Source organism: Microcebus murinus, chromosome 2, assembly GCF_040939455.1.
Source record: "Microcebus murinus isolate Inina chromosome 2, M.murinus_Inina_mat1.0, whole genome shotgun sequence".
Taxonomy (NCBI): domain Eukaryota; kingdom Metazoa; phylum Chordata; class Mammalia; order Primates; family Cheirogaleidae; genus Microcebus; species Microcebus murinus.
In genome coordinates, this window is record NC_134105.1 from 123,872,760 (window position 1) to 123,900,703 (window position 27,944).

At 40.8% G+C, this 27,944-nt stretch overlaps 1 protein-coding gene across 8 annotated transcripts in view; it reads left to right on the forward strand.

The window, feature by feature from the left end:
• The window catches only part of RASAL2 (RAS protein activator like 2), a 372,653-nt gene that overhangs the window by 288,260 nt on the left and 56,449 nt on the right, over positions 1 to 27,944 (forward strand). For all 8 annotated transcript variants that reach the window (XM_076000403.1, XM_012778772.3, XM_076000404.1 and 5 more), the window contains exon 5: positions 25,604 to 25,713. In XM_076000403.1, coding sequence (XP_075856518.1) covers positions 25,604 to 25,713 — 110 coding nt within the window. The remainder of the gene's footprint in view (positions 1 to 25,603; positions 25,714 to 27,944) is intronic.

The window sequence follows — 27,944 nt, forward strand, 5'->3', positions numbered from 1 at the left end:
ATATTTCTCCTTAGCCTTAATGGGAGATGGAGGGCATAGCACCTTCATTTCATAATTAGAGATAAATGTTTTGAAGGACTAATGCCTGCTTAAGAGGGAATATATAATTAGCCACTAAGTATAACTGATATGTGTAACTGTTATCAGATATACAGAAAAGGAAATTTGCCAACTTCTTGATTTTGCTAGGGTTAGCTATGCAAAGGATATTTTGCTCTTCTCAGGTGTACTTACACTCACCAAAGTACAAACATTGCTGGTAAACAATAATACCCCTAAGGTACCTTCCTACCATTACACTGGATTTTTAAATGCTTTGTTTTATATGAAACATCTACTAATTTCATTTTAAAGAAACTTCATACCAAGGAGATTATTTGACTAAAATATCACTATAAATTTTTTTGTCAGACTGTTTAGGTAGCTAGTAAAAGAAAAGATTCCAAAGGCTGGGTGTGGTGGCTCTTGCCTCTAATGCTAGCACTCCTGGAGGCCAAAGGTGGGAGGACCGCTTGAGGTCAGGCATTGGAGACCAGCCTGAGCAAGAGTGAGACCCTGTCACTGCTAAAAATAGAAAAAAAAAAAATAGCTGGGTGTGGTGGCACATGCCTATAGTCCCAGCTACCATGTTTCCCTGAAAATATGACCTACCCATAAAATAAGCCCTAGCAAAATTTCTAAGCATTTGTGCAGTAGAAGCCCTTCCCCAAAAATAAGACCTAGTGATGGGCATGGCTGTGCAGCGTATGTGCACAACCCGTGCATTTCGTGGTGGAGCCGTAGAGAAGACTAGCAGCCCTTCTCATCTGCCTCATGAGAGCTCTATTTCTCAACATGAGAGATTAGGGCCAATGGTTCTAAAGGAAATAGAGTCGCAAGAAATTCAGGATGGAATTCGGGGTTTGGAGAGTTTTGATGATGTTCCAGAAGAAGACAACTTAACTATATTTGAATAAATGTAGATTGTTGCACCATACTTAAAAAAAATAACACATCCCCTGAAAATAAGCCCTAGGGTGTCTTCTTGAGGAAAAATAAATATAAGTCCCTGTCTTACTTTCTGGGAAACATGGTACTTGGGAGGCTGAGGCAGGAGGATTGCTTGAGCCCAGGAGTTTGAGGTTGCTGTGAGCTAAGGGACGCCATGGCACTCAAGCCAGGGCAACAGAGCACGACTCAGTCTCAGAAAAAAAAAAAAAAAAAAAGAGAGAGAGAGTGAATAATAATAAGAAGAAAAAACAAAAAAGAAAAGGCTCCTAAAGGATTTGACTAGACATCACCCTAAAGAAGTTACACAAATGGCCAATATGCATATGAAAAAATGCACACCATTAACCACTAGGGAAATACAAATCAAAACCACAATAGCTACCACTTGATACCCACTAGGATTGCTATTACCAAAAAGAGGGACAATAATAAGTGTTGAGAATGTGGAGAAATTGAGACCCTCATACATTGCTGGTGGGAACATAAAGTGGTGCAGCCACTTTGAAAAACAGTTTAAGAGTTCCTCAGAAATTAAACATACAGTTACCATATGACCTAGAAATTCTACTTCTAGGTATATACACAAGAAAAAATAATATACACACACACACACACACACAGAAGATGTACATGAATGTTCATAGCACTGTTACTTATAATAGCTTGTTATCTACAAATTTTTTAGGTAGTTATTACTGATATTTTACATATTTGCATTTTTACACACTACCATAATTTTGCCTACTATAAGATAGATAGTACTATATACTTTTACTCAAGAATGTAGCAACAGGAAACAGCATTTAGTTTAAAAATAAAAGCAAATTATGGCAGTGTCATATACAGAATTTTTTGCAAATTGTCAACAAATTTTCATATCTTGAGTTACTTGTATCTTATATAAATAATATACTTGATAATTTATTCCATAAGTTCATATCTTTTAGATAAATTGTTTGACTTTTTCTATCTTATATATGCTCCACCTCTGCCTCTACATTCTTAGAAGGTGTCATATGTGGGCTTGTTTTATGGGATAATGCTAAGATCTCACATTAGAAGAGTTTTTTTATGACTTTTGTATAGCAGTGAAATTAATGATGAAAAAATCAGGAAATAGAAGGGTTGCTGTTTTGGCAAACATTCTTCCTAACAGCCCCGTGTGCTACTAAGGCTTAGATGTGATGTCACATAGTAATTTAAGCTCAGCTTGCCCTAAATTGTATTCACTTAATGTTTTTCCTAAAACTTTTCCCCTTGAATTTCTAACTTTGTAGTGCTGCAAATTTCTTCAGTTTTCAGAGCCAAAAGCCTAAGATTCATGGTAGACTCGTCCATTTCCCTCAAATTCAGTCACCACATCTTCATGTCTGCCTCTCTTCAAATTCATCTGTCCCCTCTTTTCCATCCCCACTGCCATTTACTGGGTCAGCTTCACGAGCATGAGACCGGTGCAGTACACAGAGCCTGTACTCAGAAAGGCCCTATGCATGACGTTTAATGCTCTATGATTGCCATCTCAAAATTCTTAATGATTGACCTTTTGATTTGTGTAATGTAATTGAAGTCCAGGGGGACAGCGGAGCATTTGCAGGGATCTTGGGCCAAAACTCATACAATGCCACCTCCTGCTTTTATCTCCTGGGATGGATTCTCCACTGCCCACTTCCCTGCCTCCTAACCCCATCCAATCTCCTCCTCTCCACTTTGCCCAGCCACAGCTGTCGCCCTCTGACCCTGGCAGGGCCTGTGCACAAGTGTGAGATGGGCGAGTTGAGCAGCACACCCCGTGCTGTCTTGGCGTAGGCCTTGGTAATGCAGTCCTTGCTCCACTGTTAGCACCTGGGATATCTGGCAGGTGTCAGAGGCTACAATGGCGGGGGGAGCCTCTTGCCTATCCCTAGTGAGTACCTAGTGTACCTAAAGAAACCTGGCTCAACTTCCATGCCCTGCATCAGGGCATGACACGTAGGTTTGGTGGCTGGCAAGGGGGACAAGGGGGAACCTGGCAGTCAGTGGGCACCTTCATGCTGAGTCATAGGCTTCCTGCCCCCTGGCACCTGCGAAGGTCTATACTTATCCTGTAAGTATCCTTGGTGCCTGAGGGAACGTGACATTAAATAGTAAGTAAAAAGCATTATGGCAAGTGGAAAGAGAAACTGTTGAAGAAAGGAAAAAGTTTCCTGCTTTAGTACCTTTAATGGCAGTGTCTTCCTGGTTTTGAACAGTATCCCCTGCATTTCCATTTTTCACTGAGCCCCTCGAGTTACGCTGCAGGCCCTGTCTGGTACAGTGGAGGCTCTTAATTAACTCTTGGCCTCTTAATTAACTCTTGGCCTCCAGTTCCTCCTCACCCACTTCAGCCTTCACAGTGCTGCCAGAATGGTCTCTTTAAAGTCCAAACCTGATCATTACTTGGCTCTCCCTTGCTCAAAGTCTTTTAGTCACGCTCTACAGCAGGGGTCCTCAAACTTTTTAAACAGGGGGCTAGTTCACTGTCCATCAGACTGTTGGAGGGCCGGACTATAGTTTTAAAAAAACTATGAACAAATTCCTATGCACACTGCACATATCTTGTTTTGAAGTAAAAAAACAAACGGGCAAAAACACCTGCATGTGACCCACGGGCTGTAGTTTGAGGGCGCCTGCTCTACAGTCTCATGCCCATGAACAAGACCAGATTTTATACATTTTATTTGGCTTGCACAGTGGGTTCTTCCTCCTCTCTCCTCATCTACTCCCCTCTTCATTCCCCTCATTTGAATGTCTTAAGACAGAGGTAGCTTTTCCTTCAGAAAGCCTCAGTCACCTGCTAGAATCTTTTGAGTTGAACTTGTGTTATAGGCTGATAAAAACCAAAGTTAACTCAGTGCAGAGAGCCTTTCATTGTCTACTTTTTGACTGCCCTTCCAGACTAACTTCCTGATGCCCAATATTCCCCTCCCCACTCTCAGCTCTCTATGTCCTGCTTTCCATCTTTACCAAACCTAGGAGTTACCCAAACAAGTTTTCTCAGGTCTCTTCGCACATTTCTGCCGAGGAAGTCCACGTTCTATCCTTCATAAAAGTATCCTCATCCTTTAAACCTTGGCTCCAGTGTCTCCTTACCTCTTCTAGGCAACATTAGCCTTGACCTGTCCTTCCACAGGAGTGTACATTTATCTATTATAGCACTGATACTATTGTACTGTAGGTTATTATTTGTATAGTTGTTTTCCTTGGTCTGTGGTCTCCAGAATGGTCTATATATAACTCAGGATACCCAGACTATTCATCTGGAGTACAGAAAGAAAATATTAAATGTTTGATTTTTTTATTTCCTTCTTTTTAAAGTTTTATGTTATTGGATGTTCACAGCCATACATCAAAACATTCTTATAAGTAAACATATTGGAAATGCACACTCAACAATATTCATTTCATATAGTCAAAACAATTTAGAAACCACTCTTCTAGAAGATCAGAACTAATTTCATCTTATAACTCCAGCACTGACCTTTTCATCTGTTTATGAAAATGATTTTAATCTGTGGGCGGCATTCATGATTACCCAAGGTATGCACATTGCAAAAACACTAGCCACTTATACCATAGTATCTTCATCATTAGTTGGTGGTTTTAAATTAATCAACATTGTGTACAGTTTTTTAACAGGGTTTATAATAAATCTGTTCAGTAAAAAAAATTAGTAAGGGGGGAATGTAGTGAGTAGAAAGAAAGGATTTTTTTCTGTGGAAGTCCTGTGAGGATAATGATAGGGTAACTCACATGGACTATCTTTCTTAGTTTGCTTCTCATTCAAGGTATATGGTCTACCTCTCAGCTCTAAAAATTAAATGGGGCCGGGCACAGTGGCACATGCCTGTATTCCCAGCTACTGGAGAGGCTGAGGTGAGAGAATTACTTGAGCCCAGGAATTTGAGGTTACAGTGAGCTATGAGCATGCCACTGCACTCCAGCCTGGGGGACAGAGCAAAACCCCTGTCTCTTAATTTAAATGGGAAAAAGAGATAATACTGCCAGCAGAAGTGAAGGTCAAAACCTGATGATCTGTCCTAGCTACTGGGCTGATATTTTATATAGTCAGTGATACCACTATTACTCAGGAGCACTTTTCCATTAAAATCAGGTGGCTACAGTTAAAAAAGGCTCTAAACTCTTCTGACCATGTGATTTAGGGCCTGTAGCGCCCTGTCTTTTTAATTTTGTCAGAGGATTTCATAGTATTAGCATTTAATGATTTATACCTAGAATAGGCAAAGGAATGATAGTTGTATTTTTTTACTGTATGTTCAGCTAGCATCTCACTTGTCTGACCAAGAACGAATTGACCCCTTCTAAGTCTTTTTTTTTTTTTTTTTTTTTTGAGACAGAGTCTTACTCTGTTGCCCGGGCTAGAGTGTCATGGCGTCAGCCTAGCTCACAGCAACCTCCAACTCCTGGGCTTAAAGCGATCCTGCTGCCTCAGCCTCTCCTGGGTAGCTGAGACTACAGGCATGTGCCACCATGCCTGGCTAATTTTTTCTATTTTTAGTTGTTTGGCTAATTTCTTTCTATTTATAGTAGAGATGGGGTCTCACACTTGCTCAGGCTGGTTTCCAACTCCTGAGCTCAAGCAATCCTCCTGTCTTGGCCTCCTGGAGTGCTAGGATTACAGGCATGAGCCACCATGCCTTGCCAATTTCTTTTTTATAATAATAAAATATTATAGAAATATTTTAAGATCTTTGGAGGTTTGTAGATAAAAAGGTATTATATACTAAGGACCAATTTATGACTATTCTGGTGCCTAAATTCATAATGGAAAAATTTTTTGCAGTATTTGAAATAGTACAGTTAGGAACTAGCAATGTAACTGTGTAATGTAATGTGATATAACTGTATGTATATATGTAAATGTAGTTGTAATGTAACTATGCCTAATAAAATCTTTTCCATAATGTGTTTCTCCCTTTTCCACTTTATTTTATACTTTAAAAAAAGCCTATACTGATAGACATTAGTAGAAAGTAATTATATTGTTTCATATTATACCTTTTTTTCTCACCACCATCCATAATATGGATTTTAGGTACGTTTTGTTTTCACCAGAGACAGTAAGAATTTATCTTTTAAAAATAACTAATAGGTCCAAAGCTCCCCTTCATCTGTGTTGTCGTTAGAGTTCTAGAAATGAGAAATGGAAAACTTCAATTAAATTCATCTATTCCTTCTCCCCTGACAATAAAAAAATTTCTTTGACATTATATTATCTAATGGTTTTTCAGGTTTCCATGATAACCTCTGAGAGACTGTCCAATAAACTAATAGATCTCCCTTTGGGGAAATGTTCTCTTTCTAGTTTTGACCCATGATTTCTCAGTATTATATTCCTTAAAGCCATCTTCCTTAATATTCATACTCTGTGTTCTTGAGTAAAATCAGCACAGGGTCTTAGTCATAAGAAAATCAGGCTGGGCGTGGTGGCTCACACCTGTAATCCTAGCACTCTGGGAGGCCAAAGTGGGAGTGATTGCTTGAATTGAGGAGTTTCAGACCAGCCTGAGCAAGAACAAGACCCCATCTCTACAAAAAATGGAAAAATTAGCCAAGCATGGTGGCACACGCCTGTAGTCCCAGCTACTCTAAAGGCGAAGGCAAGAGTAGTTGATATACTGTTTGCCTTTAGGAGTTAAGATTCAGTAGGGAATACAAAACGGGAATAGAAATAATTATAGGTCAGGAAAGAGAAAAACAGTAGTATAAACAAAAGGTCTTAGACAATAGGAAGTGAGAAGGACTGAGTCCTACTAGAGAAATCAAAAATGTATACCATGTGTTACCACCTTGGAAAAATCAACTGGGAATACTCACAACATATAAAAAACTATTAAAAATTAAGGGACAAAATTACCAAGACCCAATAGGAAAATTGGGGGAACAAAAGATATGAATAGGTAATTCTCAAAAAATAAGCTATAAATATTGTTCTGAACATAGTAAAACAATGTTCATATTCACTTAAAATCAGAGAAATGCAAATTGTAAAACAACATAGAAATACTATTTCATCTTCAGGTTGACAAAAACTATCAAGTATGACAAATTCATTTGTCAAGGTTGTAGGAAACAGACACTTTCAAACATTGTTGATGGGAAGGCAAACTGGTACAACCCTTCTAGAGGGAATTTGGCAAGAGTACATGTATACACTTAACTTTCAGCCCAGCAATGCCATTTAGAATCAAACCTTAAGGTACACCTCCACCATTATGAAAATACATATGTATATTGCAGCATCATTTGTAACTGCAAAATATTGGAAACAGCCTGTAAACACATTCATAAGAGAGTAATTAAATAAACTATATGCAGAAAATAGCATAATAGTCCTCCCTCAAAGATGTCTACATCTTTTGCAGATAGGATTAAGGGTAAGGACCTTGAGATGGGAAGCTTATGCTGGGTTATTCAGATGGTTTCAGTCCAGTCACATAAGGTGAGGCCTTAAAAGCTGAGAATCTTGCACAGAGATACAACATTGCTAGCCTTGAAGATGGAGGAAAGGGCCAAGAGCCAAAGAATGTGGGTAGCCTTTAGAAGCTGGAAAGGACAAGAAAGAGATTCTCCCCTAAAGCCTTCAGAAAGGAATGCAGTTGCTGACACCCTGGTTTTTAACCAGGTGGGCCCTATGTTGGACTTCTGACCTACAGAATTAAGATGATAAATTTGTGCTGGTGAAGCCACCACGTTTGTCATAATCTGTTGTAATAACAATAGAAAACTAATACAGTGGAAAAACTGGTAAAATTAGAATTAGGTCTATAATTTAGATCAGTATGGTGCCTGTGTTAATTTCCTAGTTTTCATGATTATACTATGGTTTAGAAGATGTTAACATTAGAGGGGAAGCTGGGGCAAAGGAAAACGCTCTGTACTATTTCTCCAAATTTTCTGTAAATCTAAAATTATTTCATATCTAAAGGAATAAATACCAGGGATTATGTCCCTTCTAAATATCCTTCCCCCATGCTATCTCATTAACATCTTATTCCCTTTAAAAGTTGCCTTTTTATGTGTGTGAATTTCCAACCAAGCTATTAATTCAGTGGTTCCCAAGCCATATGTCCACATAAAAACTTGTTCTTAAATGTTTATAGCAACTTTATTTTAATAGCCCCAAACTAGAAACAACCTGAGTGTCCATCACTTGGCAGATGTATAAACAAATTGTGGTATACCCATACAGTAGAATAAGAAGGACCAAACTACTAATACATGCAACAGCATGGATAAATTTCAGAAACATTATGCTAAGTAAAAGAAGACTCCATGCTTTATAATTCCATTAATATGACATTCTGGAAAACGTAAAACTATATGGACAAATCAGAGTAGTGTTTTCCAGAGATTGACAGAGGAAGGGGCATGAAGAAATTTTGGGGTGATGGACATGTTCTATTAATGTATCTCAATTGTGGTGTAGTATACATTTGTGAAAATTCATCAGGCTGTACTCACAAAAATAGTGAATTTTCTTTTTATAAATTATACTTCAATAAACCTATTGTAAAAGAAAAGCTATTTTAAAACATAATACATAAAAGTTGGAAGTAAAAGGTTCAAAATACTTTAATAGGAAGATAATAATCAAAAGACATCTGACATAACAGATTCATCAAAATGAATCTCCAAAATAAAGAATATTATTTGTAATAGAGAAAGTGTGCTAGATATCTTCAGTTTGACCCTCTAGGAAATTTTGACAAATCAATATATATTAACATGTCCTAACATAATTATATAATACACATATATTTATTTTTCTATCTCAGTACACTCATACGGTATAGCAACAGCGTCAATAAGTTGACATTTATTACCTCCAGTTAATGGGTATGTGCTTATTAATTTCTGTGTATGTTTAAAAGTTTCACAACAAAAGTTGTACTTTGCTTAATAAAGAATCACACTGAATGCTTGTTAAAGTGCAGATCATTGTACACTCAGATTTGTGCACTCAAATCACACTCAAAGATTCTGATTCATCAGCTCTAGGCTAGAAAAACAATTGTAATTTATGATAGAACCTTTTCTCTCTCCCTTTAATGCTTAAATTTAGAAAAAAAATAACAAACTTCCAGTGGAGGGGGTACTATCCATATTGAAACTGCTTGTTAACTGTAAAGCACTTTGCAACTATTTGTTTTTTTTATTATTCTTGTCATCTAGAGTTTCCCTTCTTGTTTGAACTTCCAATAACTGGAAGATAAACTAAGTGAAATATGACTGAAAGGTAGACTTTAACATATTCAATTACTCTTTATTTTTCCTTGTTAATTTTCTACAGTTATGTTTTAGTCAACATTTATTGAATATCTTTTAATTCCTGAGTTACAGTAAGAGAGCAAGAAAAGGAATGGTTTATATATGACATAGGGTTTTTTCCTCAGGTAATTACAACCCATGAGAAAATGAACTGCTAAAATATGTAAAATACATAGAGATTAATTTACTAATTAAATTAAAACTTGAAAAGCAAGAATGAAAACAATTCTCATCTGGGTCCTTTCTAGTTCACAGGGTGGCATTTTCTTAGTGCAAGTCATATAACATTTTAAGGAACTGCTATTAAAATTACTTAGTTGCTTTTAGAATTGCTCTAATATTGTCCTTAATCCCATGTGTGTTCGCTGCTGTGAACAAGTCTCAAGCAGAATCAAGGCGCACACCCCTGTATTTCTACGTAAAAGGTGATGAGCTGCGTCTCTTTCTCCACCTCTCCCCATCTTGAGGGAGCAGCAGCAGTGCTCGGATGCGGACGGGTCTTCAGAGAGCAGTTGGCATAGCAGCGACTTTGTTTCACTTACCAGTCATGCCCAGATAGCCAAGTGCAGTCTTCAGGGGTTATTCCAATTTGCAGGTGGTGAGCAATTTTTGTTATTGTTATGTTAGCATTTACCATGCTCCAGAGAAAGGCAACATTTGGCTTTTTCTTTCACTGACAGTTGCTAATTTTAAGCCTTGTTTTGAAAGAAAATAGTAAGTACCAACTAATCAAAGTAAGTCATATTAGTTATATCAATTGCTGTGACAATGTAGTTTTTTTAAATGGTGAGTTATCTACTATTTTTAAGAATTGTAGATAGTAGCAACAGAATTTCAAAGGAGAACTGGAGAAGGTATGATTTGTTTTGATTGTTTTCAGATTAGGTTGGTGTCAGAAGGATGAAATTAGTTTCTTATAGTCTTTCTTTCCTTTGTTTCCATTTATGCTGTTGGATTTTTAGAATAAACTTAGAGAAGCATCATTTACAGTCTTCACATTTCTATATAACATAGCCATCCTAACTTCAGGTAAAAGACAAAGAAGGATTTTCCTCTTGGCATTTATCTATTTTTAAATTTTATATTTGGGTTTTTTTCTTTTATACTCAGTGACCACAGAATCAGTTACATATAAAAGTAAATTCAATAGAGTTTCAATTTTATTTAGTTTAAGTATATAGCTAGAAACCCTAGGGGAAAATTCTTGTAAATCAGAGGTCACATTAGTAATTTTTTTGGTTGTTTTCTTCTTTCCTTCATATTATGAATTGTCATATTGCATTCCTGGTTCTTTGTGATATATAATTCTACAATAAGATATGTGTAGAAATTAAATATAATACATATGGGGAAAATTAGTTATATTATAGTGATTATAGTATTTGAAGAGGCATTAGAATGTGGAGTATTAGTTTAGCACAGTGGACAGCAAGGATGCTAGTATCAGAGCACCTGGGCTTGAAGTTCACCGCCATTTAGCAGCTGTGTGGCCTTGGGAAAAGTCATGTATCTTGGCTATTGAGACGTAATGTACTGCTGATAAAATGAACTGTTCATAAATTTCACATTTCTTGCTCAGCCCTTTATATTAAATCAGTACACATTTCTATTTTCATAGCTAAAAGTATTTCTCTTACAAAAGCTAGTTTTTATTTATTTATGACTATTTTAAATTGTCTTGTCATGAGCAAGTCAACAATAAGATGTTGGCTTTCTTAGATATGGCTTCCTCTCCAAGCTAGAGTAAAAGGCAAGGTCTTTGTGATGGCCTACAAGATCTGCACACTACCACCCACTACTGGGGTCTGCACCCACCCCACTACTTGGATTACCACCACCCTGCTGCCTTTCTGACCTCATTTCCCACTATTCTCCCATCACTTTCTTCACTTCAACCACACCGAGTACTTGGCTCTTCCTTGAACATATAATAGTAGGCGTGCTTCTGCCTAAAGTCTTTGCCCAGCCCCTTCTTGCTGCCTGGAGTGCTTTTCCCTCTGATATCAGCAGGCTAACTGACCTTCTTGAAGTCTTTACTCAAATATAATCTTTCACTATGAGGCCTACCATAACCACTTAGTATCATGGGTCTATTTTTACATGGCTTTATTTTTCTATAGCGCTTGACTTTTACTTATTTATTGTGTTCTTTGTTTATTGTCTGTCTCCTTCCACTAGTATGTAAGAACTTTTCAACAAGAATTTTTGTTTGTTTTGTTCACTGATATATTTCAGATGTCTCAAGTATCTGACAAATAGTAGGTATTCCATAAATATATGAATGAACAAAACTTTGTAAACTTTTTAAGTAATTCTGTATCTGTTAACTGTGTGACCTAAAGCAAATTACTGAATACCTACCTCATGGAGTCGCTGCATGGATTAAATGGTGTTACATATTGGAAAGCACCTGGCCAGCGCTGATACGCAGGCCACCTACAGTAAATTCATTCAGTTGACAAATGTTTACTGAGCACTTATGATATACCAAATATCACTATAGGCACAAAGGGATACATCCCTGAACAAAACAGTCACAACTCCCTGCTATTGTGGAACTTATTTCTGGTTTTCTTCCCTTCCTTTCATGCTGTAGTTTCTAGGAGGAAAGATTGTGCATCCACCTAACCTAAGCAGCAGTCTCTTACCCTAGATTCATATCCATTTAATACTCTAGAGGCACCCATTTTCTATTGTTTTAAAAACATTTTTGTGTGTAGTTATCTTATTCCTTTAAATTACCCTAGGAAGAGGATTTTTAATCCTCCTTTCACAGATAAATATGAAACTTGGAAGTTGTAACTAGCCCAACTTCATTCCCCCCAGGAGGAATTGGAGCCAGGATTTAAAGCTGCTGTCTGATTCAGAGCTCCCTGATCTTCCCATGGTGGTCGCACACGGCACACAGCACAAATACCAACTGACATTCACTTCACTGCCTATTTTATTTTAGTTCTAAAAACATTTATTGAACTCCGACTAAATGCCAGAAAACCTGCTGTGGGAATACAAAGATTGTTTAGTCCCTACCCTAAGGAGTTCAGAATTTAGTAGGGAAGACTGATGACACATAAGTGAGCATGCAGTGTGCTAAATGTAAGGCTAGCTCCATTTATAGATACGTGGAAGCACAAAGGAGGGCACCTAATCTAGAGCAGGGTCAGGGCATGTCAGAAAAGACACCCTAGAAGAGATCATGCCTAAGCTGAATCTGAAAGGATGATTTAGCCAGGGAGAAGGGAGGGAATACAAACAGTAGTAAAATGCATGGTGAATTTGGAGAATTGTAGGTTTTTAGAGTTGCTGGAATATAAAGTATGAAGCAGGGAATGGCCAGGCATTGGGCTAGAATGCTAAGTACCGTGTTTCCCTGAAAATAAGACCTACCCATAAAATAAGCCCTAGCAGGATTTCTAAGCATTTATGCAACATAAGCCTTACCCAAAAATAAGACCTAGTGATGGGCGTGGCTATGCAGCGTATGTGCACAACCCATGCATTCCGTCACTGAGCGGTAAAGAAGACTAGCAGTCCTTCTCGTCTGCCCCATGAGAGTTTTATTGCTTGACATGAGAGATTGAGGCCAGTGGTTCTAAAGGAAATAGAGTTGCAAAAAATTCAGGATGGAATTCGGGGTTTGGAGAGTGATGATGATATTCCAGAAGAAGACGACTTAACTATATTTGAATAAATATAGATTGTTGTACTGTACTTAAAAAAAATAGCACATCCCCTGAAAATAAGCCCTAGGGTGTCTTCTTGAGGAAAAATAAATATAAGACCCTGTATTATTTTCAAGGAAACACGGTAGTTACCAGATGATACCATATTTCATAGAAAGAAATCTTATCAGGACTACTCTTAACCACTTTTTGGTACCTTTAGGTCAGTTATCCACCTGGTCCAGTCAGATATAGCCAGAGCAGAAGGATTGCATGGCACAAAGAATAGTGACCTGTATATAAGGAATTGCCCAGAAGGAGGCAGTGGGCAAGTGGGCATGGCATCCACTCTGAAATTTCTTAGAAGGGATAATGTCGCTGGAAGGGTCAGTGCATGATTGGTCCAGGATGGAGGGATAGTAAAAGCCAAACCAAGCTTGGAGATAAAATTGTTGCTGATTTCAGCCTCTATAGCTATGTGGTCTTCCTGAACAGGTTGGTCATGGAACCCGAAATGTGGATTTTATAGTAACATTGATTTAATTTTCATTTGAGATAGCTGATCATTAATACAATGGAGGATATTAGTAATTGAGTAGCTTCAGATGATTAGCCATGGAGTCCAGAATAGAGAAGGAAAAGAGAACAGAAGGAAAAAGGGACAGAGAAAATAGGATAGTCCCCTGGGGTGGCCAATGCAGTGGATGTTTCTGTGAGGCCAAAGAGTTAGATGCATGTGGAGAAAGAGGTATTGAGGGACATATGGTTAGGGGAAAAGTCAAAGGCAAGATGTCTAAGGTGGAGGATCTCTGAATGATGATTAGAACTACAGTGTGGCTATAAGAATGAGTGGCTAGAGGGAAGGATAATAGGTATTAGAGTCAAGGAATTATGAAACTAATGTATTAGACTAAATAACCTGGTTATTTTCTAGCATGGTATTAGGAGTTAAGAGAGGCCAGGCGCAGTGGCTCACGCCTATAATCCTAGCACGCTGGGAGGCTGAGGCAGGCAGATTGCTCGAGGTCAAGAGTTCGAAACCAGCCTGAGCAAGAGCGAGACCCTGTCTCTACTATAAATAGAAAGAAATTAATTGGCCAACTAATATATATAGAATAAATTAGCCGGGCATGGTTGCACATGCCTGTAGTCCCAGCTACTTGGGAGGCTGAGGCAAGAGGATCGCTTGAGCCCAGGAGTTTGAGGTTGCTGTGAGCTGGGCTGACGCCACGGCACTCACTGTAGCCTGGGCAACAAAGCAACACTCTGTCTCGGAAAAAAAAAAAAAAAAAAGAGTTAAGAGACAGAAAAATATTGCAAGCCAGGGGCTCAAGTTGTTAATGAATAAAGGAAAGTGCAAGAGATTGAAACATGAGAGCAGCAAAGAGTTTAAGAATGCTAAATCAAGATGATATGAACCTCAAAGTATATGCTTTTACTCTAAACCATGGTTTCATGGAATAATGGTTTGGAAATAGTTATGATAAGCTAGTAAAAGCCCAGCTTCCTCTTCTTTGAGTAGGTGCCATTGAATATTGGGTAAGGAAGAATAAAAAACTTCAACAGAATAGAAACCTAAGGGAAACATTTTCTCAGGTAAAAACTATGCTTCAGTAACATCAAGGAGATGAAAACAGAATTTTGAAGTAGATTCCACTACCTCCATGAACTATTACTGACCACTCTGTAATCTTAAACTTTCCCTTATCTGTACTCCCAAAATAAACATAATTTCATGTATGTATTTATTACATATTTATTGAGATCTTAACTAAAATTTAAACACTGTGGTAGATGTTAAGGTAGATAATAGCATTATACCATCCTTCAAAAGTTTAAAGGCAAGACTTCTTGCTTCTGCATAGGAAAGCCAGAACTGTAATTAATGAATTGCTGGAGGTTTAGTATAGAGAAGTCTGAAAGAAAAACTCCAGAGGGACCCAGTAATGGGGAGGCCCCATACTTTTTTTTTTTTTTTTTTTTTTTTTTAGTTCTACATCCTGGTACCTTACCAGGTTCTTGCAGTGAATATCTGAGAAAAATCCCCTGGTGCTTTGGCATTGGGGTTGGGGGGCAGAGTAGGGGAAGACTTTTTGAAATATGGCAGAGTGCTTTATTCTTAATGAGATCTGCCCTCAGGGGAAACGATGTAACCAGAGCATAACTGACCTGAGGGAAGGGAAATCTCCAACTCCAGCCCTCTCTACCAATCCTGTTCCACCTAAGTGGGGTGGGTGGGATGAGGAGGTACTGAGAAGCATTTGTGAAGTTCACAGTCCAGAGACACAGGCTCACTAACAGACTGAGACCTAATCATAGGACTATAGAATGCCTCCCTACATCTTACCACCACATTACTAAAGACCTCTTTATCCAAGTTCCTTTCATGTCTAGCTATAGAGAAAAAATTATAGGGCATGCTTAAAGGCAAAAAAACAAACAAACAAACAAAAAAACACACTTTCAAGAGACAGAGCAAGCATCAGAACCAGACTCAGATATGACACAGATATTGAAATTATCAGATCAGGAATTTATAACAATTATGATTAATATACTAAGGGCTCTAATGGATAAAGTAGATAGCATGCAAGAACAAATGGATAATATAAGTGGAGAGATGGAAATTCTAAGAAAGACTCAGAAAGAAATGATGGAGATAAAAGAATACTGTAAAAGAAATAAAGAATGCCTTGTATGGGCTTATTAGTAGACAGGACACAGCTAAGGAAAGAATCTCTGCACTTATGGACATCTCAGTAGAAACTGGCAAAACTGAAAAGCAAAGAGAAAAAAGACTGAGGAAAAAACAAAAATAGGGCAGATCCAGAGAAACCTTAAGTGCATATTACTAAGTGAAAGAAGCCAGTCTGGAAAGGCTATATACTGTATGATTCCAACCACATATTCCTCAACTTACAATGATGTTGCTTGGTGTTCTCTGAGCTATTTGGGTCTGTGGTTTGGTATCTGACATTAATTTGGGGAAATTCTCAGTCATTGTTTCAGATGTCTCCTCTGTTCCTTTCTCTTTTCTCCTGATAGTCCCATTACACATATGTTACACTTTTTATATATTGGATAGCCCTTGGATATTCAGCTCTGGTTTTTCTAGTCTTTATTTTCCTTGCTTTTCAGTTTTGATAGTTTCTATTGATACAGCCTCACATTCAGAGATTCTTTCCTCAGCCATGTCAAATCTACTAATAAGCGTATGTATATATTTATGTTGAGTATCTAAATCCTAAATTAAACTACAAGTTCCTTGAGAGCAGAGTTTATGTTTATTTTATATTTGATCTCCTTACAACTCCTGGTACAGTTCCATACAGTAAATAGACACAAATTTTTAAAAATAAATATATTACATATGAAGTATGATATAATAAGTACCACAAAGAGGTAGCTAAACTACTAGATAAGTAACATTCACTAGTATATTCTCAGTCAAGTGCTTAACTGTATTTTTGTTGGAAATGAACTTACATATGGCCAGACGCAGTGGCTCACGCATATGTTCCTAGCACTTTGGGAGGTGAGACGGGAGGATCACTTGAGGCCAGCAAGACTAGCCTGAGCAAGAGTGAGACCCTGTCTCTACGAAAAAATAGAGAAATTAGCCAGGCAAGGTGGCACACACCTGTAGTCCCAGCTACTTGGGAGGCTAAAAGAGGAGGATCGCTGGAGCCCAGGAGTTTGAGGTTGCAGTGAGCTACGATGATGCCACACTGCACTCTAGTTCGGGAGATAGAGTGGAGACTCTGACACACACACACACACACACACACACACAATCAAGAAAGAAAGAAATATATATGATTTTTGGTTAGATCCTTGGGCTAGATCTCAGGCTAGGGTTGTTGACCTAACCCTAAACAATCCTATTAGAATTGTGTAAACTTAAGTCTGGTTTGCTGACTAAATGTATTAGCAAATGTGGTGACTCACTCTGATTGAGTTGTAGAGAATAGAATGTCTTCATCCTTGTTGTCTTCCCTTTGAGTAGGCTGTGGAGGAGGAGGCGGGGGAGTTGGTGCTGCTGTCTCAGCTGCAGCAGAGGGGAAGAGGTGGAGGAGGTAGAAGGGGAGGGGGAGAGGCAGGCACATGCAGTGTAACTTTAAGAAAATGTGTAGTAATTTCTGTCAGGCTTTTTTGCTTTTTAGTTTCTCTATAATATTTCTATGCAGTACCGATCTTTCTTCAACCATTTATTTTAGTTTCAGTGTCCATACCATAGAAAAGTTCATATAACAGAAGTCAAAAGCAGTCTTGAATAATCAGAACAATTCTGCCAGGTTATCTAATATCAGTTTGTTGTCTGGCACTGCCTCTTCTACATCTTCTTCCTCATCATCTTTCATGGATTTGGAGGCATCCATCTCCATCAAGTTGTCTTCAGTTAATTCCCCTGCTGTCTTTAGCTCTTAAATTTCTCCAAGATTCATATCTTGAAACCCTTCACCTCCTACCTTTTTAACTATATCTATAATCTCATTCATGATTTTCTTGATTGGCTCTGTTGTAAATCTTGTGAAGTCATGCACAACATCTGGACAAAGTTTTCTCCAGCAGAAATGTATTATTTAGGGCCTGGTGGCTTTTGCTGCTTTGTCTATAACAATGATGCATCTTCAATAATCCAGACTTTTATGCTATTCTCTCTATCAGGGTTCTTTCCATAATGTCAGTAGTCCTTTCCAGAGTACCATGACCCCCTGATCTAGAGGCTGAATTAGAGGCGTTGTGTTTGGGGACAAGTAGACCACTTCAGTGCCTTCAGTGTTGAACTCATGGAGCTCTGGGTACCCAGGGGTGTTGTACAATATCAGAAGAACTTTAAAAGGCAGTCCCTTACTAGCAGGGTATTTCCTGATTTCAGAGACAAAGTGTCAATGGAAGCAATCCAGAAAAGGGGTTTTCATCCAAGCATTCTTGTTGAACAACCAAAAGACTGGCAGCTGCTATTTATCTTTTTCCTTCAAAGTTTGGGGATTAGCAGCTTTATAGGTAAGGGCAGTCCTGATCATAAACCTGACTGCATTTGTACAAAACAGTGGAGTTAACCTATCCCTTCCTGCCTTAAATCCCGCCACTTGCTTTTTTTCTTTATAAATAAATATCCTTTGCGGCATTTCTTCCAGAATAGGGCATTTTCATTTTCATCTGCATTGAAAAACCTGTTCAGGCAGATATCCTTTCTCAATGATTTTCTTAATGGCATCTGGGAACTTGTCTGCTGCCTCTTGTTGGCAGAAACTGCTTCTCCTGTTATCCTGACATTTTTTTAAACCAAACCTCCTTCTAAAATTATCAAACCATCCTTTGCTGGCATTAAATTCTCCAGCATTAGCTCCTTCACCTTCCTTTTGCTTTCAGTTGTGATATAATGAATTTGCTTTTTTTAATCATTTTAGAGTCTATAGGTATGCCTTTCTTATAGCAATCCAGCACTCACGTAAAAGTTGCATTTTCAATACAAGATTAAAAAATATAGTATTTTGTAAAAAAAAAAAAAAAAAGCAATGCAAGGTTTTCATGCCTACTGGAGTAGCTGCAGTGACAGCTTCATAAATTCTCTTTTTTTGCTTACAGTAGTCCTTATGCTAGATTCTTTTATCTCAAAATAGCAGGTAACCACAGTTTGCAGACCTCAATCTATGGTACATATCAAGCACTTCAGCTTTTTCTTGCAATATCATGACCTTTGTCTGCTTCTTGGGAATGCCTCCAGCATCACACCAATAGCACTGCGTAAGAGTCCCATGGTGTTGTTCAAGGTTATGGTGTTGCAGTAAGCATGGTGAAAATATGCAAGAACCAGAGATCACTTTTTACTATGATACACAATTTATTGGAGAGACAAACTGCTCATGTGGAGATGATTAGCATCACACAGTGTTTTAAGTAGATACAACACTTGAGCTTGCCCCAATAGCAACAGGAGGTAGCTATAGAGTATGTACTACAGTTAATTTTATGCACCTATGATTTAATGCTGCATTTTTATATTTGTCTTAACTGTGAATGGCATCGTGTATGGTCTGTAAGTGTTTGCGTGTAGAAGTTTGGATAAATTTTAACTTTTTATAGTAAACTTGTGTATTTTTATGGTATTAAATGATAAAATATACTGGTATCTACATATGTTTTGTGCATTCTTTTTCTTAATTTTTTTGGTATCTCCAGGCTAGGCTACACATTTCATCTGTGAGTTTTTTCAAATTGTTGGAAGTCCCCCCCAAATTTTCCAATATATTTATTGGAAAAAATCTACATATAAATGGACCCACACAGTTCACACCCATGCTGCTCAAAGGCCAGCTATATAGGAGACCAAGGAAATGCTCGTCTCTAAGAAATATAGTACTTTTAAAAATAGTCTTTGTCGCTTCCCTCCAATCTATGTCTGTACACCTATAATAAGCTGGAGTAAAAGATAGCCTAGAGCACCAGTCCCCAACCTTTTTGGCACCAGGGACTGGTCTCACAGAAGACAATTTTTCTGGAGGCATGGGCAGCAGAGAGGCAGAGCTCAGGCTATACACCAAATATTTTCAGTTGTCTTTCAGGGTATGTGTTAGGATTGCATATTCCATCCCACTGAAGTTAGGTGTGGTCATGTGACTTTTTTTGTGCACTTAACATGAGACCAGAAGTAACATGAAGCTTTAACAGCTAATACATGTGCATAATTTGTTACATTCCCTTTATCCTGCTGCAGCAACTGCTGAAGCACAGACAAGGCGCCTTCCTTAGCCCAGGACGACAGGGACAGGACCCCAGCCCCTCAGTTGACCTGCTTATGGACATGTAACATGTTTTATGTCACTGGGATTGTGGGGATCATTAGACAAGCGTAACCTAGCTTATCCTGATTAATATGTCTTCTCCCCAAAACAGAGGACTTTGGTGGTAACTAAAGGAATATAAAATATTTAATTTCCTAATATTGGTCAATATGGTTTTTTTCTTTCTTATGGAAATTTTTATTATGTTATGGCAACGTGTACAGCTAGTGCTACAGCTCTTGCGACAGCCAGGGTAACCGCTCTTTACCGGGGAAAGAACTGAGCCGCACACGCAGAACTGTCTTTATTCCTCTGACAGGCTCAGCCAACTTCTGACTTCTCTCTTCTCAACTTCTGGTCTCTGACCCCCCCCTCCTTGTTCTTCTGCTTTTATACCCTTGGTAGGACTCCAAAAAGCGTCCAATCAGCAACAAGCTTTAACATCCAATCAGCAACAGTGGGATTCAAAAAGTACCCAATCAGGATCGTGCAGCCTCCAGACAGCAGGCGGCGGCATGCGGGGCCGGCCCCAGCAATGTGCCCTCCAACCGGCCCCAGGCAGTGCTGGCCCACCGGGATGCAGAGCGACGGGGAGGCGGCAAGCGGCACTATCCCGGAGCCCGACACTTTCCGCGTCATCCCCCCTTCTGATGCTCTTGTCAGTTTACACAGAGGCATCAACCTCTCTATGAATCTAGTAACTGCACTGGGCAAGCAGGGTCCCATGGTTACCATCAGAACGATCTTTTAGCCCTTTGACTTCGGTAGTTACAATAGTGACAGCATTCTTCCCCCAGAGAGCCCCAAGCAAGAATAACAACAGAGGTGCCCCTTGCAGACCCAGAAAAGGATTACCAAGAAACAAGTTAGTCCAGTCTCTTGGGACAAAGGCCTCGAGTCCAATTCCCAAGAAGACTGTCAGTATTCCTATAAGAGTCCAGGCCAGTGGTCCCATTCAGTCCTTGGCTTCCAGCCAGATTCAGGGGCAATCCGTATACATTGGCCCTTTTGTCTTAGGCATACCTGAGGGCTTGGATGAGCACTCTGCCCTCTGGGCTGACCATCCCCGAGGCAGAGGGGCTGACGTGATGACTTCACTCCCTGTGGTGACTGCGTCATGGTCCGGGGGCCCTGGCCTGGTAGGAAGGAAGGTGGCAGGGTTTAAGGTCCACACAGTCTCGATGGTGACTCGTGGGTTTTCACACAGCAGTCCCTGGCACTGCGCCAGCTGACTGCTAGAAAGCCATCGGCGCCCCGATGTGTTCAGCAAAGCACGCAGACCTGCACACGGACACCCTGCCCAAGTGCAAGCCCATCCACCTCCTTGACCAGCAAGACGGTTACTGCCAGTGCCCGCAGACAAGGCGGCCATCCCAACACTACCGAGTCCAGCCACTTGGACAGACAGACCACTGGCCTCTGCCAGGGGCCCACAGTCTGCGCCAGTACCCCCACAGGTACCTGCCTCTCGCCTCTGAGGGAGCCTGTTCAGCCTCAAGCTGGGCCCGGAGCTCCCGGACTGTCTGTTCCAGTGTCTTCTTCATCCTTTCCAGGTGTGCACTTGTCCTATTCCTTCAGTTCCTCAGCCATCACGGTGGCCCTCTCCTGGGCAGTCTCCTCCTTCTCCCTACTCAGGTGGGCCAAATCTGCCTTGAGCTGCTGCTTCTGGTTCAGGGGGCCTGTGTTCTGCAAACTCAGGAGGTTGAGGTGCTCGGTGGCCTCCAACACCTCCTGCTCTGCCAGCCACCGGCGGTGCTCACCCTGCTTCAGCGCAGCCGGCGCTCCAGGGCCTGCACCTGCTCTCGGAGCTCAGCCGCCAGACGCTGCTCCTCATCCCGCCCTGCCTGCTCCTTCAGCTGGGCCTGCAGCAGCGTGTGGCCGCCTGGGCCTCTGTGGCCTGCTGGGTAGCATGGCCCAGCTGCAGCTCCAGGTCACTGAGGTCACCCTCCATCTTCTCCTTGAGCCTCAGTGCTTCGCTGTGGGCCTGGGTCTCAGCATCCAGGGAGGCCTGCAGGGACTCCACTGCCCGCTGGTGGTTGCGCCTCAGGTCAGCGCACTCCTCATCTTTCTCTGCCAGCTTCTTCTTGGCCTCCTCCAGCTCCTCGGTCCGCTGGATGGCGTCTGCCTCATACTTGCTCAGCAGGTCCCGCCCCAAGAGAGGCACCAGACAGTCTGGCATGTGGAGGACCTCATGCCTTATCTGATGGCCCCTCCAGTTGGCATACCTGGGACTGGCAAGAGGGTCTGGCTACCCGAGTCCCGGCAGCTCCGAATATAGTTGGTTCACGCTTTGTTTATGGGGCCACAGGGGTTGTCACAACTGAATGTTCTGCTGCAGGGTCCACCATGAATGTTATTTGTTGGCCCCCTACTTTCATCTTGACCATGGGTTCCTGAGGGCTGAAGGAACCCGATCAGCCCAACTTGGAGTCAATACCAGTGAGCCCCACTAGCTCTTGGGCTTCCAGTTTCTGTTGGATAGTCCCAAACGGGGCCCTCCTTGCAACAGGTTACTTCTCTTGTGGGGGCATTCGTTCTTCCAGTGGCTGAACCCCTTGCAATTAGCGCACTGGTCTCTTGCTAAGGGTGCCTGCCCTCTGGTTCCCCCTTTTCGTGGGGGTCCAGGCTGCACTAGCTGACTTCCCTTGTGGGGGCATTCATTCTTCCAGTGGCCAAACCCCTTGCAACTGGCACACTGGTCTCTTGCCAGGGATGCCCGTCCTCTGGTTCCCCCCTTTTGTGGGGGGCTGGACTGCTTGGACGGGTCGGGTCTACTGAGGGCAGCAGCCAGGAGGGTGGCCTTTTTTTCTTCATCCTCTGATCTTTCTCCCTCTGAGCAGTCCGGTCCCAGTTGATGTACACCTTCTGGGCCACTTCCATTAACTGTGTGATACTCATGCCTGCAAATCCTTTGAGTTTCTGCAGCTTCCTCCAGATGTCGGAGGCCGAATGCTGCATTCACCATTCTCTGGTTTTCGGCTGCCTCCGGGTCGATAGGTGTGTCCATCCGGTATGCCTCACAGAGGTGCTCGTAGAAGTCATAGGGTTACTCCTCTGGCTTCTGGGTAATTAGGAAGCTTGTTCGTGTTGGTCGGCTTTTTGGCCCCTTCCCGCACCCCTTGGAGAAGAGCCTCTCGGTCCCGCTCGAGTGCCGCCGTCCTTCTGGTGCGTTGAAATCTCACTCTGGGTTCGTCTCGGGCACCACTCGTGATGCCCACTGTTCCACATTCAGGGTGCCCGCCGGCGCCCTCTCCTGCAGCCACTTTCGAGTGCTAGCTGTGATCCGACGCTGCTCCTCGGTACTGAAAAGGTCAGTAGGAGTTGTCGGCAATCTTCCCACGTGGGGCGGTGAGTCTGGAAGATGGCTTCCAGAAGGCCGATGAGGGCCTGCGGTTTCTCCGAGTAGGACGGCGTATGGTGTTTCCAATTCAACAGGTCGGTGTTGGAGAAAGGCTCATAATGCAGGGCAGGTTGCCCCGGCTGGATGGTTCCGGCATCCCGAACCCGCGGCGGACCTCGCGTTTCACTCAGAGGCAGCTGGAAGGCCGGGGCAGACCGCGACCGGCGGGCGAGCAGTGGAGAAGCCAGCGGTGGAGAAGCCCGTGGGTGTGGGGTGCAGTCCCAGTCACCGCTCTCCACACTGAACGCATGAAGCTCAGCAGCGTGCGCCTCGCAACTGTGGGCTTGGATTCGGACCCTCCCATGTTTCAACTGGTTTCACCAGCGCTCCTGTCCCCTACACCGCCCAACAAAACTCCTTTTCTGAACCTTGTCCCTGCCCAGACTCTGGTCCCTGCTCTGGCTCCTCCCCTTCCTAGACAAGGGGTGGGGGCTTCTACCAGGTGTCCGCCTAGCTGCGCCCTTCAAGGGAACTTAGGCACGTCTTGGCCAAGGCATCACGGGGAGTGAATTGCCATTATGCCGACGTCGCCACAGAACCCCAGGTTAGGGCCCATTCAAACCCGAAGCTGAAGCTGTGGGGCTACCGACACAATGACCGCAAGCAGTCACTATTAGAGGTTACACATTCCCTCCCCTGGGGATCCCTGTCCTTAGGAGCCGATGGGGCTCCTCTTCCGTCCCACTGAGGGGCCTATCTTGGACCACTGAAGAGCTGGCGGGTCCCTGGACCCTACCTTGTCCGACGTCCTGGCCTTGGTCTGCCTTCCCGGATCTGCTACTCACTCAGTCTGGCACCCACCTGCCCAGCCTCCTGCGGCCTGCCCATCCTCCTTGGAGATCAGCACCTGCCAGGAGGCCTGTCGCAGCGTGGCCTGCGTCAGTGCCCCTGCGTCCCCTCCCTCAGCAAGGCCTCAGCAAGATTGCCCTTGGCCAACAGCTCTTGGCGCTGAAGGAGAGATATGCTGCTCAGTGCCGGCTCATCAGCCTGCCGTCCGCCGGCCCGATCCGGTGGCTTCAGGGTGCCAGTGGGGTTGGTTTCCCAGTCAGGGAACCAAAATGCTACAGCAGCGTGACAGCCAGGATAACAGCTCTTTACCAGGGAAAGAACCAAGCGGCACACGCAAAACCGTCTTTATTCCTTTGGCAGGTGCAGCCAACTTCTGACTTCTCTCTTCTCAACTTCTGGTCTCTGACCCCCCCTCCTTGTTCTCCTGCTTTTATATTCTTGGTAGGACTCCAAAAAGCATCCAATCAGCAATAACCTTTAACATCCAGTGAGCAACAGTGGGTCTCAAAAAGTACCCAACAGGATTGCGCTGCCAGCGCGAGCCGGCGGCGGGCGGGCCGGTGGCAGCGTGCCCTACAGCCAGCCCCACTGGGATGCGGGCCACAGGGAGGCGGCAGCGCCGTGTCCTGGAGCCCAGTGTTTTCCCTGTCAATTATACACAGCTTATCTGAGATGAATATCATATAAAGAAAGAGTCATTTTCTATGTGTCAAAATATTTTTCTTTGAATTACAGTCTTTTTAATATACTATAAGATGTCCTTTCATCTGCCGACAATAGAATTGTAAGTTTCCTGAATGTAGTTACCATCATCATTCAATCGTGTATTTTTTCATTTATTCCACAAACTTTCACTGAGTGCTTGCTATTTGCCAGTTGCAGAGTCTTGGGAGATGTTCAGGGAACTCTAGATAGTTTGGTGGAAGTGGCAGGAGACAAGCAAGGGCCAAAGACTGTAAACACTTTGTTCTCTATATTCAGGATGCTTTAATGATTTCATGAATGATCTATTCTTAATTTTAAAATAGCTACATTTAAAACTTAACTTTATTATAGCATATTTAAGACAACACAGACCAAATTTTAACACTTTGAGACCACCAATATATTACCTTATACAACTTAGTTAACTCATTTAGAATGATGATCTTAGAATAAAGCTTCTTCTCTTCTCACTATCAATATCTTTCAATTCCTCTAACATGCCAAGTATATTCTCACCTCAGGGCCTTTGCACATGACATTATCTTTGCCTATTTTCCCCTAATTTAGGAAATCACTGGATGCTACTTATATTGAAATTGCTGATATCATCTTCATAGAAAGGAATATATTTGTGTATGTTATATTGTTGTGCTTTCAAAAATCTGCTGGTATAGTTAGAAGCTTCTTTACCACAGCTAGTATAAAAACTAAGAAATAAGATGTTAGGTACTATCAAAAGGTTTCATTATCCCAGTTATCACAGAATAAAGAAATTTTCTGATTATATTACCAAGTGGTTTCAAGCAACTATTATGTACAAAACAAAAAATAAAAAAATTACAGGCTGGATTCTGTTTCAGGTCTTCATTATAAAAGTCTAAACACCGTTTACAAAGATAGTGCAAAGGGTGTAAGGTTCCCTTCTGGTTCTCCCTCCCATCACTCTCTGCCTTTCATTCTAGGGATTCTTCAGCAAGCGCCTGAAGGGCTCCATCAAGAGGACCAAAAGCCAGTCCAAACTCGACAGAAACACGAGCTTCCGGCTTCCGTCCCTTCGCAGTGCAGACGACAGGTAGGAAGTTTGCTTGCTTAAAACAGATGCAGCGGTTTCAGAGTGGATTTTGACAAGGCATTTTGGTCTTCTCTGACTTTACATCAATGACAATGAGAAGGATCCAATACAAAATTTATTTGTCTTGTCTTATCAAGGCCAGGTACAAGATACTGGCTCAATACCCAACCAGTTTAAGAATCTTATATTTGACGGTTTGTGGATACATAACTAAAGTAAGAATCAGTTGTGCTGTTTCTATAAAATCAAGTTCTAATGGTCAGACTTGTATCCTTTTTTTTTTTTTTTTTAATAGAGTGACTGTAAGGAATGATGATAGCTAAAATTTTTTGAGCACTGTACTGGATGCTTTATACACATTTTCTTGTTTAATCTTAAAAATAACCCTATATGATAAATATTATTATTATCTCCATTTTATGGATGAAGAATCTGAAGCACAGAGAAGTTAAGTAATCTTACCCAAGATCATACTGCTAGTAAATATCAGAAATGGTATTTGAACTTGGGTGTTTTGGCTCCAGAGTCCATGGTCTTCACTGTTAGGTTGTTCTGTATGTAGAGCATATGGAATTGATCTTGTTGGTTTGCAGTTAAATCTAGAGGACATGTAATGAAAATGAAGCCTGCATTTCAATAATTGGACTACTAGCTTGAATAAACCTCAACTGTATAGCTCACTAAGGGTAAGCATCATTTTATAGATGAAGGAACTAGTCCCCCATAGTGAGTTGATGAGGGATTAATGCTTTATCAGCTCTTCCTGAACCATACTAAAGATGCTCTGTGAAATTGGCAAGTCTGTCCAATTTGCAATGTAATTATGTTATTAATTATCTTTTATGCCCCCTTTTTTAAAAATAATCATAAAAAACTGATTTTTTTCTCATATTTTTCCTTAGTTTCCTATTATTCTATAATTTCCATCATTCCAGGAAGTCAAAGCATTTCATAAATGTCTCAATATAATAGAATATTATTTTTCAAATCCATTTGAAATACAGAGATTTCCTTTACAGAAATTTTTCAAAAACTTTATTCTTGTAGAAGAATGCATTCAAAAGACTTTCAATGTATTATAATTTTTAGAAAAATCTATCTTTCCTTTAGGTCATCTGAATATTCAGATAAATAGAGCTAAGGTGCAAGATATTAATCAGCTGAGTTCTTTCAATGAGTACTATTAGTAGGTCATACCTAAAGGTGTCACCAAATATTTTCTGAAGACCTCTGGTTTTCTTAGGTCATTTATATCAATTGCTGAAGTCAGACTACTACTTCCAAAATGGTATAGACTATCTAAATCTAAGTAGCAAAACATTTCTAATCTTATATCCAATCTACAGAAACTCTAGTTAAACCTACTTAATAGCCTTTTTTAGTTTTTAAATTGTAAATTAAAATACACATATTAATATATCTTTGTTGTTTGGGGAAAACATTACAATATATATAAGTAGAGAGTAAAACACTAAAGACCCTCTTCCTATTCCTCATCTCCCTACATAAATAACCTCATTAATAGTTTGTGTATTTTCAGACTTCTTTAAAAATCCACACATAAATGCACTCATGTTTTCTGTGTGTGTTTTTATATAAGTGGGATCATATTGTACATATTATTCTATGACTTTTTAGTGTAAATATTTTGTACTCTACAATACATGTCAATCTACATCATTCTTTTTAACAGCTACATTTTTAGTATGCTTACTATGTTTCTAACATAATGTACCTTCAGTTCTCTGTTGAGAACTCATGTACATTGTTTCCCTTTTTTTGATACAAAATAGGGATATAATGAAGGTTCTTGAACATGTACCCTTTTGTACCTATGTAACTGGGTCACATTTCAGAAGTGGAACTGCTTAGTATAGAGTATGTAGATTATCAAATCATCCTTCAGAAAAGTTATGCTCATTTCCTTTCCCACCAACATATTAAGATTTCCTTTAATCCTTCAAACAACTTTTTTCATTTTATCAACATATTAGATGAATAGTAATAATAAACACGGTTTTTACTCTGTGCCAGACACTATTCTAAGTATTTTATGTAAACCTACTCATTATAATCATCACAACAGCCCCATGAGATAGTTACTGTCATTACCCCTATTTTGAAGATAAGAAAACTGAGACATGGAAGTTTATAAATTGCGTGAAGTTACACAGCGTAGAAAATGGCAGAACTGAGGTTCAAACCAAGGAATATTGGCTCTAGAGTCCATA